This window comes from Rhea pennata, chromosome 7 (assembly GCF_028389875.1).
Source record: "Rhea pennata isolate bPtePen1 chromosome 7, bPtePen1.pri, whole genome shotgun sequence".
Taxonomy (NCBI): domain Eukaryota; kingdom Metazoa; phylum Chordata; class Aves; order Rheiformes; family Rheidae; genus Rhea; species Rhea pennata.
Window position 1 is genome coordinate 719,251 of NC_084669.1, and position 14,073 is coordinate 733,323.

A 14,073-nucleotide genomic window follows, 5' to 3' on the forward strand; every position below is an offset into this window, starting at 1 on the left:
GATACTAGCTGTCCCACAGAACAACCTATAACTCAAGGTCTTTTCTCCCCTTTATGGGAGGTGTTGTTTTCCTTGACTTGTCAAAGACAGTTTTTGGGGAACCAACAATTATAGGGATCAAAACAATCAGAAAGACTAAGCAAGTCGCATCAAGGCAAGACAGATGATGGTTTTGGTGTAGGTCATTTACAGTCACTGGTGGCCCTCAGGGGTTATGACCGTGACCAGAAAAGGAAGACTTAGGAAATTAAGCTTCCTGATTCCAGATGAACCACATTATTTATCGACTGAGTATCATGTCCTTCACCGCACTCCTCTGCTGGGAGCCGTTACCTGGCAGTAATTGATAAGCGTTCTAACTATAGCACGAGCAGGGACTGCAGTGCTGCTTCGAGTGGAAACGCAACCTTGGCAGAGTCTCCAGCTCTTACAAGTCAGCCAGAGCTCGGAGTTACATTTGTTCAAAATGCTGCGAGGGAGACTTTGGTTCTTCAGGTTCCTTCCCTCTGGACACCAAACTGATGGGTCATCCTATGGAAGGCAGCTACACACTTCTAGCAGAAATTCATGCAGTTGCTTGCCAGGGAACATCAGTTCGTGAAGCCTTGATGTCTTAATTATTTCTCTGAAAATATGCATGGGAGACATCTGAAGCTTTGTTATCTTGGCTTTGCCTAAAAAAGATTTTGATTAGTTATTTTTATTCTTAATGTTTATTAGAACTGAAGAACAAATTAATGTTATCTTTTTAATTACAAATCTTGCACGGATATTAATTACCAAGCAGAGATTGTATTTCAATTACCATGAATGTAGTCATAATACTATATATATATAAATATATATATTAAGATTGCTTTTAAATAGCATCAGCCATTGCTTTAAACTACGCAATGGGCATTTTGTGGCCATGTCAAATGCCTTTGGTTTCTCTATGCAAAATAACATGATCTTGTTTTATTGCTTTTCTGTTAGCAGTTGATAATTGATTTTATTTTTTAAAAGATAATTTGCAAGATTGTGTTTTCAGTTATCGGTGTAGGGCTGCTCTGAAAAAGAGAATGAGCGCGTGGTACTGACAGGAGCTAGTCCCTGGAGACTAGAAAACGTATAAGACGTTTGGGGCCAAGCGTGAATTTGCTGTGAGCCCCGTAGGTGATGCTGGTAAGGCTGCGCGGCTCGTCGCCCATGTTCCTGCAGCATCGCGTGCGCCTGGCGCCAGGGCCTGTGCGTGCAGGGAGAGGTCGGATCTGCCCAGTGGTGGCTCCCCACTTTGACTTCAGTTAAGGTGTCCCGCTTGAACGATAGTGGACTTCATGCCTTGTGTCTTCTGTCTTGCTTAAAGGATTTTGAGGTGACGCAGAGGTGGTAGCTGTTCGTTTTTTGGATAAATGTTAAAAGAGGCTGTCCTTGCTATTAGCTCTCAATTAATATCAGCTTAGCATATTTTTTAGTTGTATTCTGTGCATATTCCTTACCACTGCAAGGAGCATGGTAGGTATTTCTTCCATCCTCTCAAAAGCAAAGGGAGCGGAATTACTCGTTCTTTGGCGTTGGTAACGTCTACACTCAGCGTCAGCTTTCAGACTGCATTCTGTTTTGTTACCTGCTCCGAAAGCTCACAACCTGCACGTGTCTTTTTCTGTGTTTGTACAACACCTAGGCATTATGGCAATACAGGTGAATCCTCATCATCTGCAGGACGGGAATAACAGATACAACATAGTCCTTGCACTATAGCTTTGAAGACAGCATTATGCATATCTGACTAAGATGCATCAAATTGTCCCAGCGCAGAAAGATGACCAGAAAGCGTTGTTCAGTCTTATTACAATCTTAAACAGTACTCATGAGGCATCTTTTTTGTGAAAGATTACTCCCAAGCTGTCCCACCCCCCCCTTTTTTTTTTTTTTTAGTTTGACACTTCCGGAAATAGAAGAAATCAAAGTATAAGAAATTCCACTTAAAATAAGAAAAATCTTCTCTACTGTGAGGGTGGTTACACACTGAAGCATGTTGCTGAGAGAGGCAGTGGAGTCTCCATCCTTGGAGGTACTCAAACCCAACTGGACAAGGTCCTGGGCAACCTGCTCCAGGTGAGCTTGCTCGAGCAGGGCTTGGACCAGACCATTGCCAGAGGTCTGCTGGCCTCGACCCTTCTGTGGTTCTCGCACTGCTGTGTGCACTGCACTGTTGGAGGAGGCACAGGGTAGTGGTGGTTTGAATCTCAAGGTCTTCCACGTTTAGAAAATCTGTGAAGCGCTCAGCGAATGGTGTTGGCAACAAGCGCAGCCAGACTCCAGCCTGGGAGAGCTGAGAACTGGAAAGTGTTCTCGTTCATAAACCTTTGCAGCTGCCAGAAATTTTTACTTTGTATTCATTATCCAAATGGATGGAATTCATCATATCCAAAGTGCTTGATGGTTTTAGTTAATTGTATCCAAACTCATCTGAATCCTGCACTGAACTTGATTGTTTCACTCTCAAAGCCTTCCTAGGCCCGGTCCTGAACAAAGAAGTAAACCTATGTCACATATAGAAAATAAGGAGGTCTTCTGAATCCAAATGAGCAGCACCCTGCAGTGATAAGTCATTAGAGCTCCATTGACTTCAGTGGCTTGCAGCAACAGAGAAAGATTTTACTCACAGTATTTTTATCACTCTGCCCTTCTGGGCTTTCAACTAAACAAAAAATGAATACAGTATTTTTATTTTCCCAATACAAAGGGATGGAGAGAGGCAACAGAATTATTTCTGGTTTAATGGAAACTGCACTCTTTTTTTAAGAAGTAGTTGGAGAGAAAGTTCCTTACCAAAGGTAATACAGAGATTTCCTTTTATTTTTTCTGCATTTGTGATCCTGTGGTCTTGCACGATAGGGCAGCGTAGTTACGAGTGATACATTTGCCCTCTACCCATTATGAAGTTAATTACCAAGTCAAGTCCTCTCCAGCTCTTCTTCCTGAAAGTCTATGTAGAAATGATTTAATTGCAGTTGATCATACGTGGCCACTTTTTAAAGCATGAATGTACTCAGAGAAATGAACAGTTTATTGTCATTCTTAGTTTTAACAGATGAGCTCATAGAAGAAGGCTGGTCTAAGTAAGATGAACTCATTAGAAATCAGTATTTGAGTGCTTCTTCAGCAACAGAATGTGTAATGCATAATTTACAGTAAACTATCATATCTTTTTTACTGTCTTTGTTTGCTTAACAAGCTCACTCTGTTCAACAAGAAAACAGAAACTAATCACAACCTTGTTCCTCTGCACTGTGAGGAAGAGGAATTTACTATTTCTGGTTTTGCAGTCTCTCCTCATAGCCCCAAATCCTTATCCATCACTTATTAATCACTTCAGTCTCGCTGGGGTGACTGAAATTTAAACTTTCTGCTTCAGGTTAGCCTCAGAAATCAGGGTGAGCTCTGTGGAGGTGCATGTAAGCACGTGCGTACGTGCCTTCCTGAGCCAGGGCTCTAGCAAAAAGTCGCGGTTCTTTCCCTTTCCCCGCTGTTCCTGTTGCATTGTTTAGTGGTCAGAACTGAACCCTGGTCTCTAAAAAAGCTTAGTTGTTTATTCATCAACCCTAAGTTCTCCAAGACCCAAGAACTTTGTTCTTTCTACTAGAGAGATCGCAAGACCAAGATCATTTCTTTGGCAGCGTCCATCCATAGTGAGGTTCCCTAGATGTCCATCCCCCGTAACGAAGACACTTCTCCTCGGGCAGTCCCTAAGCCTATTGAGGCTTTCGGCTGCCGAGGGCAGTTCTACATTTATGCTTCAAATTTCTAGTTTCAACTGTGCAAGCAGGATGACTGTGTAGGCCTTTGTATAAAAAATCGTGCAAACAAAACAATCATCATGAAAAATATTGTCGCACACGTTTGAGATTTGGTAGCTGTACTCTGCAAACAGGTCCTCATTAGCGTGTCTGCGGACTGCGGGCTTCGCTGTGCCCAGTCACGGCGTCACCTGGGTGATGTGATGGTTGGGGGGCAGTAAACCCGAGGGTCTCACTTTTGAACAGATACAGCAACTCTGAAGAGAGAGAGATTGCTGAAGACGGTTACTCCGGGTGGCAGAGATACCAAGCACTGAGGGTAAGCAGGCTTAGGTAAATAGCATTTATTTTTGTTCCCGAAGTAATAATCAAAAGTCATTAAGCAGATGGGAGATCAATTTCCTGAGTGACACCAGGTCAGTAGTAACACAGGAGCATGCCCAGCCAGGAGAGCTGCCCATCCAAATTGGCTGGTTTATCTTCAGACTGGGCAGAGGGCCCATGTGCTTCCCCGACCACAGCAGCGAGCGCTGGTGGGAGACCTTCTGGGTACTGGGAGGGACTTGGGGCCCTTCTAGGCAAGAGGAGGAGGATGAGTGGAGCCACCTCGCATCCCTGCTGGTGGCACCGCGAGGTCCCTCCGTCGTGGTCCTTACGCACCTCCCTCGGCCGGTCCCTCAGTCAGACCCTGCCTTTGAAAGTGCCTGTGAGCGGGCTGATCGGCACGAGCTGCCGGCATCGGATGAGCCCGGTCGGCGGAGCCGGCGTGTCAGCCGAGAGTCTCGGCCCGTCCCAGAAACGACCGCTCCTGCCTGCAGCGCTTCGCTTCTCTGGAGAATGGGCAGGATGGGGAGTATTTAAACCGCTTGAATATCTGATCTGAGTTTATTAGGTTTTCCAGATCTAGGAGTCTGGATGTGAATACCCAGGGAAAGTCAGCAGAAACGGGAGGATAAATCACTGCTTTTGCGTAAAGTACAACTGCTCCGAATAAGCATTTCATGAACTAGAGCAGAATTTGCCTCTGGTTTACTATCATGTAGGATTAAGGTGTTTGATATCAATTGACCTCTACTCTAAAAGCAAAATAAGTGAAATCCAAGTTGGTACACTGCAGCTTCTGATGGCTGTCAGCCCAAGTCAGTAAAGCTTGTACGTATGTAGGGATTGCGGTGCGTTTGCCTGGTCTTTCAAAGGTAGAAGCCATTAAAAGATTCGAAAAGAAAATCTGCCACTCAAATTTCAAGAGCAAAAGGAAAGTCTCTTGAATCTGACTGTGAGTATTTGCATCAGATCTGACAATAATATCCTACAGAGGACAGGATCATGAGGTCTTTAGTTTAGAATGACATCTGCATTTGCAGAAGGAAGAAATAATCTTTGTACAGCAGAGATTAACCAATCTCAAGTATTATCAGCTTCACAGACACTGCCTAGAATTGCTAGATACTGCCTAGAAACCGCTTTTGTTTGAGCCTACAGACAAATCGTGCTCTTGTTATAATTAGTTTGAGATAACGCAGGCCATGCTATTAAACGAGTAGGTGACCTTTAATCTGAGTGGGGATTTTAGCACACTGGATTCATTCAGAATCAGCAGGAAAAAAGTTAAAAGAAAAAAAAATCTAAGGGGAAAAGTCAAAGCCTAAGAGGTAGCAAGTAAGTTGGACTGAAAAATGTACAGAACAGCAAAAATGTAGGGGAGCGGGGAAAGAATCCTGAAATAAGGAAATAAAAAAGTTCTAGCAAATTTCTGAGTCACCTGGACACCAAAAACACCTACATTCCTGCTATTTCCGTTCCAACTCGTGCCATGGTTGGGCGGAAAATGGAAATAACTCTTGTTGGAGTAGCTCAGTAAGTGCTAGGAGTAAGCAGCCGTTGCGCTGCGGCACTGTGCTCGCCCGAGAGGCGGCTGAGCAGCGCCGAGGCGGCCGGCCGCCGCGCCGGGAGCTCGGAGCAGGAGCCCCGAGGGCCTCGGCTCCTCCGCAGCTCCCTGCCGGGGCCGCGAGCGCCCACAAACACCCTTCGCCCACGCTTGCTTGACATTGCCTCCAACTCTGCAGGCTTCACAACGGAGCCTTTTTGTGCACGTTCAGTAGCTTCATCTGAAATCCAGCGTTGCAGCTGCAGATCGGTTCGTGCATCAGCCTGCTTGACATTTGGGCATTTTGTTGATTAGTAGGGAAGTTTAAATGGACGGATTTGCTGTCGGCTCAAGAGAGTGAAGTCTTCTGACATTGGGAAGCCACGGGGAGAGGAGCCGGGCTGCGCTGAGTGACGCAGCAATAGCGGCAGGGAGAGCAATGCAGTCGCTGTTCTGCCGTCAAGAAAGGCAACGTATCAATGACTAAAATCACCAGGGTGTAAAGTGAAAGTCAAACAAATTAAGGCTAAATCCTGGACTACTCTTACCAATGAAGACAAACTTTATGCACAAAATGTAGAGGCTGCTCTAACTGTTCATGGAAGAATGCTGTAAAGGAACAACTCGCCTACACCTATCATGAGTAATTTCATTGAATGTTTTGTGGAATGCTTCAGATATGTAAGTAATATACACATCCTAAACCGTAATTCACAAAATAGTATTTTACAGATAGAAAAACTGAAGAAATGGAGCTCCCCGTGACCCTCCCCAGGCCGTACAGAACTCGGAAGTTCTCGTTGCATGGTTTGGTGACCAGAACTACTGGCCATCTGCTGTTCCTGCAAGGTGTTTTTGGCCTTTTCACTCTTATTTAAATCAAAACCAGCTTAAACACAAAAATATTGCAACGAGCAGAGTAAGTTTTATCAAATACTAGCCTGTTTGGTTAAAAAGCTCATCTCTTTCCTTCTGTGCGGTTGAGACTGCTTTAAAAAAAATCTTAGTAAAGCTGTTTGTAAGGTGCTGCGTGTGCTGAGTGCCTCCACTCTGACTGGTGTGGGATACACGAGGACTTTGGGAGTGTACCAAGAGACTGCAGAGAAAAAAAGTAGGTTGTTGAGTGGAGACCTGGATTGCCCCAGCTTCAGAAGAAAACAGGCTGCCAGCTGTGATGACGGTACAGGCGTTGCCGTTGTCTAGGGCCTCCGAAAGTGAGATCCGAACGGGAGATGTAAATGCATATCTCATGTCCTGAATAGCAAATGTATGTTCCAAACCCTTTATGCCTTTAATGCAATAAAAGCAAAGGCAGCTGTATATGAACCATTTGGCATCAGCTGAACGTTCAGGGTATCTGGGACTCTATTAAATCTTTTATATGCCATGTCTTGAGCAATATACGACCAGCTGATGCCTGCCTTCTGCAGCACAAATCTGGCAGCATTACATACAATTTTTTCTAATGGCTGTATTTAACCACTGAAAAAAAATTTCCTTTGTGCAGTGAGGAACCGCATTATGCAGAAATGAGGACAAAGCAATCTTTCTGCTTTCTTGCATTGCTTTACATTGTCATGAAACCTAGATCCGCTTGAAAAATGCATCTAGATTAATTAAAGATAAAAGCACTTTGACTTGTTACCAAATAGGTATTTATTCCTTCCACAGAAGCAGATGCATGAATAGAGAAGTAGCAAAAAGATATATGTTGGGGCACTTAACATTTCTGCATGTGACACATTTCTGTAATCAGAGACATTTTATGAAGGAGTCCTGCTTGTCATGGAGGACCTGAATGGTCACGCCCTGGTAAGCCCAGAACTGACCGAGTTCCTTACATTCGTTAGCCTAGCATTAGATCTCTGTCAATAATTGCATTAATGCTACCATTAACTATTATTAACTGTAGTAATCATAGCAATGCAAACATGCACGTGTAGAGCACCAGAGAAAATGCCCTCTTGCTGCTGCTGGCTGAGTCCGGCGCAGGTTCCCGTGGGGCTGGGCAGCTGTGGGGGGACGCGTTGCGAGTCGACCCCACAAACGGAGCAGCTCCCCAGCCGGGACGCGGCCCAGGGAGCACCAGCACTGCCAGCTGCCAGAGCTCAGCTACCGCCCTCTCTTCGCCTCTCTGCCCCTGCCCCTATAGAGAAAAATTTCTAGAGAGCTTGAAACTGGAATGATTTTGTATGTAGACGATAATGGTTGCAGTTCAGAAAGCTGTTTATTGTGATTACCAAATCCAAGCAGCTTCCATCATTTTCTCGTTTATTATACTAGGGTTTTTTCCTCCTTAGGTAAACACAGAGCAAGTGATGTTATTATAAAAAGCAATACATATTAAGATAGAGCAAATTGGAATTACTTGATGCTTGGTTCTATTTCTTGTTCTTTGAAAACAAAAACTTAAACAAAAAAAATTACTGGGAAATTAATGAGCTTCTAGCCTTCATGTGAAATAAACTGAAATCAGAGAAGAATGTTGTTCGGTGCCTGGATGGTAATTGCTCAGAGGCTTGTTTTTAGAGACGTTATATAGCAATGGCCATGTTTTAAAGAGATATAGTTAGATCTTTTCTGCTCAAAGAAATTATAAAAGATTAAGTTATTTTGACACTTTTTTAAAAAAAATATACAACCAGTTTAGTCTGCTTTAGGCAGAAGTCAGATCATACTGCTGCTTTGCATTGGGCTAGGTAATTCATTATTATTATTATTATTAAATTTGCTAAATGGGGATTTAACCTTATGCTTTTGTATTATAAATGGTTTCTGGCAGTTGTAGATGATCTAATTTTGCACTTTCACATGTGCTTGATGGGAGCAGTGCAGGTCACAGGGAACAGCAGTCGAGATGTCCTGTCGTCTGCTGATCAGCACAACTTAGATGGCCGTGGAGATGTGAGCATGGTGAAACGGGCTGTCTGATTGCAATGTAGTTGTCAACACATAACAGAGCTGCTGATATGGTTACAAATAAGGGAAAAATTACGGAGCCCAGAGCCTCTCCAGCAGGTCACCAGGCCTGGAAGCTCTCTGCCTTTCCCAGTGTTGTCACCAGATTGGAGAAGACTCACCTCCACCTGTAACCTAGTGTGTCTCATGCTCCTAGTCCATTACTGCTAGACCAGTACTGCTGCTACTTATTAACTGCACAGTGGGCAGGTTACTGGAAATAGCACACCTGGGAGTGGAAGCTTTGCTCTTCCTGACACCAGCTTGGTTTAGGCTTCTCGCAGTTGCAGAGGACACCCACCGTTTTCATTTGGCTCCTGGAGGTCAGCATCCGTGGCCAGAAAGCCGTCCGTCGCTGAACTGACCACCCTTTGTCTTGAACAGAGCAGAGGTCCAGCGTGGGATGGAATCTGGTGCCACATTACATGAACGTTAATAACAGAAAGAAGGTTTTATTGTAAGAATTAGTCTCAGAAGGTTGTCTTCAAGGCAGATGATTCTTTCAGCGTTCGCACACAGAGCAAGTCAGAAAAACAGCAAGCATCTTAGTCTGTGTAGCCACCCTGCTCACACAGAATTATAGAATCGGTAAGTTTGGAAGGGAGCTCTGGAGATCATCTAGTCCAACCTCCCTGCTCAGCAGGGTCACCTACAGCATGTTAGACAGGGTTGCATCCAGGCAGGCCTTGAATATCTCCAGAGAAGGAGACTTCACAACCTCTCTGGGCAACCTGGTCCAGGGCTCCATCACTCTAACAGGGAAGAAATTCCTCCTCACGTTCAGGCAGAACTTCCTGTGGTTCAGTTTGTGCCCATTGCCTCTTGTCCATTCACATGGGACAACTGGAAAGAGTTTGTCCCTGTCCCCTTGACACCCTCCCTTCAGGTCCTTGTACACATTGGTAAGATCCCCCCCTCAGTCTTCCCTTCTCCAGGCTGAAGATGCCCAGCTCTCGCAGCCGTTCCTTGTAGGGCAGATGCTCCAGCCCTCTGATCATCCTCGTAGCCCTACGCTGGACTCTCTCCAGTAGCTCCATGTCTCTCTTGGACTGGGCAGCCCAGAACTGGACACAGGGCTCCAGATGAGGCCTCCCCAGGGCTGAGTGGAGGGGCAGGATCACCTCCCTCGACCTGCTGGCAACACTCTTCCCAATGCACCCCAGGAGACCATTGGCCTTCTTGGCCACAAGGGCACATTGCTGGCTCATGTACTAGAGCAAACCGTAACTTGCAGTAAAAAGCCTATGGGTTGTGATGGCTACGGATATTTTAAAACTTTGCCTGGTCTCTTTCCTGTTTGCTTACGTCACCTCCCTGCTGCTGCCTTGTTGTGTCTGAAAGACAGAAATCCTGATGCGCGTTCTGACTCCCACGTCAGCTGATCGCTGCTGATCTCTGCTTGGCTTTCCGACTGGTTCAAGAAATGGCAAGATGGAAAACCGCAAGAAGCCTCTGGCATGTTCTGTTTTCCCCAAATCTGATAGCTCTATTTAAAATTACGTTTCAGTTTGCTTTTAAAGGACAGCTATTCAATGATTAAAGCTTCCTGGTCGAGGGTATACTGTACTGTTACAAAGCACAAAGCAGTTTTTAATAGGAACATGAAAGTGAAGAGGCATGATGGAAATCATCTGATGAAGATAAGGAAAAGGAATAAAGCAGATAAAGAGGAACTTAGAGGAGAGCTGCTGGCACAGTGCGGTGAGTGCCCCGGACATGCGGGGAGGCTGTTGGGACACGGCTGGGCTCTTCGCGGAGGTGACAGACGGGACAAGCAGTCATGGGCAGAAGGTGAAAAGTGAGAGGTTCAGGCTGGAGAAAAGGACTCCCTTTTCCACACTTCACCCCTCCGCTTGCTTTGCTCCTGATGAGCTAGCTTGGTCGGGCTTGTCTTAATGTAAGCTGCAGTTTGTATCTGCGAATGGAACCTGGGGTTGGACTGTATGTGATTTCACTCAAGCTAAAATTGTTTAGGACAAACCGTTTGAGAAGTAATCTTCTCAACCTGAGGTGTGTGTATAGTTATTTAAATCCATAATTTTCTGCTCAAATGGTAATTGTAGTGACAACTGCAAAATAATACCCGTAATTTCAATGTGTACCCCTAATTGGGATGTTTTTATCTGGCTAATGATAACAACCTATTATTCTGTCACCTTCTTGCTGTAATGTGTCCTTGATGATATTACATTATGTGCCATTAGCACTTGCAAATTGTTATTAATGGGAGTGTTTTTAGAAGTGCAGAACAGTTCAGTGGCTTAGGTCTCATCTGTGGTTTTTTCTGCCATCTATACAAACCATCCTGTCTGCCTGCTTCCAGCGTCGTAGAAATGTTTTCCTCTCTCTAATGGGTTGTGTGGAGTCACCTCGAGGTCAGTCTTGTCTCAGTTTGCTGTTCCAAATGAGGGCTGTGTGACCAAAACGCCAAATAATTTTTTTCCAATGAAAATATATCCAGTATGTTGTAATCGTAACCATGCCTGACAATTAAAGGAGGACAGACATAATTATACCAGATGTAGAGTTTTCATTAGCTCATTTAAAAACAGTTACCTTGATAATTAAAGTGTCATTAGTACTCAGAAAAATTGTAGGGAGATACGCCAAAGGAAATACTAGTTGGGAAATAGATTCAAACCTACTGATTTTTTACTTCTTGATAGATACTTCTTGATAGAGTAGGCCTGGTGTACTCCACCTAGAGTAGGTGGAGGCCTGGTGACAGATTAACCTCTCTGATACCAAAAATTAATAGCTTTATGCATGCTGCATCTCAGGGCACATCATGGCCAAGAAGTCATGACTCTTCATGTCAGGGCGATAAGGGTTTAAATGGATAATGGAAATGTGACATTTGGTGCTTCTGGAGTTTAGAGGCTATGGACTCCTGCTTGCCAGCTGCCTGGAAGATAGCGTGTTGTGAAGCTTAAAAACTCTCCTGAATCCTGCCTCGGAAGCTCTCCAAGCTGTTCCTGCTGTGTCCGTGGCTCCCTTTGAGGTCTGGGGGCTGTGGTACAGGGTGGTACCCGGGCTACCCTGCCGGATGAGGCATGGGGTCTGAGATTTGGGGTCTTGTTTAATCTAATTATTTCTGACATACCTCTGGGCATTTTTTTATTTTCTTTGAGACTCTGTTTGACTTGTGCTTTTGAGAAAATGGACTGTGTTGGCAAATTTTTGGTAAAAATAAAACATGAGCCACAGAAATACTGTGCTTTGACTTGACTGCAGGCAGGCAGTCATCCATATCTAATCACCTTCTCTGGCCCTGCTGTATGTATTTTGCACTCATTTTCTCTTTATTTCAAGGTACTTTGGTTTGAGTTTTCTAAGCTGTGGAGTGCCTAGGAGCAGATCTGGGAGGAGGCGTGAAAAAGTGCATGGTGACCGCTCAAATCCCACCTGCCTGGGAGGTGCTGGGATGGGAGGTGTCAGCTGAATTTGTTGTAAGAACAAGATGTGGTAGAAACCACTGATCCAGATGGGCATTCAACAAGCGCTTGTTGGCCGGGCTGTCTGCAGATACACATCCAAGGAGCGCGAGTCCGCTGCAGGCTGGACCTGGGCAGTCCTCGCGCCGAGCCGCCTTGCCTGGAGCACCACGTCCGTTCACAGCAAAACATCAAATGTTCATTTCAGTCGGGTAATGCTGCAAATGAGGCTATAGCATGCCTGGCTAAATCTTTTTTTTTTATATATATATATATTTTTTTTTGCTTTTGGGGTATTTTAGGTGTGTATTGTCCAGAAGAGAGACACTGAGAAGATGTATGCCATGAAGTATATGAACAAACAGCAGTGCATTGAAAGAGATGAGGTTCGCAACGTGTTCAGAGAACTGGAAATCCTGCAGGAAATCGAGCACGTGTTCCTGGTGAACCTCTGGTGAGTGTCTCTTCTCGGGTTTCTTCTGGGTGGCTGCATGCGTTCGCACACGCATTAAGCAACGCTCTGCTGGTCCTCGTGCACTTCAGCAAGATCCATGAGAGAAGTCCAGGGAGCCGTTGTCATAAAATCCCTAAGGATACAGAAAGTGTAGTGGAGGAAGCATAGCTTGAAGCAGAAGCTATCCAAATGTTATGTCATCAAACATTTTAAAACAGCTTATCTGTTTCCATTATAAATCTTTTTGTTTTTTTAAGCAAGCCTTCCTGCAAAGCTGCCGATATCATATACCTACTAAGGTACCACCTGCCAGTTTAACTGTATTTTTGTAATTTGAGAGTGTGCTGTTTGATGAAGGTATCCTGGTGCACTAAGACACTCACAGTGATTGCCATTAAAGAAATAGTCCATGCCTTTTGCATGTAGATAGGGACAGGCTGGGGCAGTCTGTTGCACTTCATGGTGAATTGTATCCTGCGTGTGGGCAATCTTTGAACCAAATAATATCTTGAAAATCTGAAGAAACTAGCATTTTTCAGAGATACTGATTTATAACTTTTATTAATGCAGAGATTATACAAAATGTGTAGTGTTTTAAACAGACGTTAAAGATCCAGTCCCTCTAAGAACTCAGTCTCTCAGAGATTTGCTAATAGAGTAAATAAACAGAACTGTGCCCAAGCATAACCACCGTGTTCAGCAGAAAGTGTTACCAAGAAAAGTCGTGATTCTTCAAGAGACTTTAGCATTCACTGGAGGATTTTAAACATGCTTTGCTGTAGGAGCTGTGCTGCAGCCTCTGCAGAGCCAGCAGCGTGTGCAGGCCCGGGCGTGCTCGGCTGAAGGCAGCGCCGGCTGCACAGCCCACCTGCGGGGGCCCGCTGTGCCCGAAGAGCAGTAATCTATTTTTGAGAAAAATCTCTTGAAATTACCAGTGTTTGGCCTTTTGCTAGAGAATAGCTAATGGGAAAGTTCTTTAGAACAGGTTCATTGGTCAACTGAAATACAATATTTAGAGCTCAAATATATCATTATCAGATTTTTCACAATGTAAATTCATTTGCAGATTTTAGAAAATGGTGCATTAAATCCTAAGATTATTAGTCAATTTTGAATGAGTGTGTAGCAGTTAGATTCGTGATCCTCCCATGCTGCCTGCACTGAGGTGGTCCTGTGCTCTCTGGTATGTGAAGGAGCACCTGAAGTGTGGCAGGGACCACGAAACCCGTCATCATTACCCGTGTAAGACCAGCACACCAAAAACTGAACCTGTGCTAGCAAACCTCTTTGAACACTGTTAGGAAGGGGAAAAGGGCAAATAATACATGACATGTGGCAAGATTATAGAAGTAAGAAACTCATAGCTTGGATTCATAGACCATAAGAAGAGTGATGAGAGATTGACAAGGAAAAAGAAGAGTGGTCCTTTATCTTTGCTAGAAATGTGACCTGAGTAGGTTGAAATTTTGCCGAGGGTTTATTTCCCAAGTGCCTTCCACGTAGCGCAAGCTTGTACCTGTAGTATAGGAGCATTGAGTTAGTATGTAGTATTGCAGTTTAGAGAGTGTGTTTGAGTCA

General features: G+C 44.5%; 1 protein-coding gene across 2 annotated transcripts in view; it reads left to right on the plus strand.

Annotated features, from left to right (window-relative positions):
* STK32C (serine/threonine kinase 32C) overlaps nt 1-14,073 on the plus strand; it is a 110,015-nt gene that overhangs the window by 82,210 nt on the left and 13,732 nt on the right. For both annotated transcript variants that reach the window (XM_062579954.1, XM_062579955.1), the window contains exon 3: nt 12,344-12,495. In XM_062579954.1, coding sequence (XP_062435938.1) covers nt 12,344-12,495 — 152 coding nt within the window. The remainder of the gene's footprint in view (nt 1-12,343; nt 12,496-14,073) is intronic.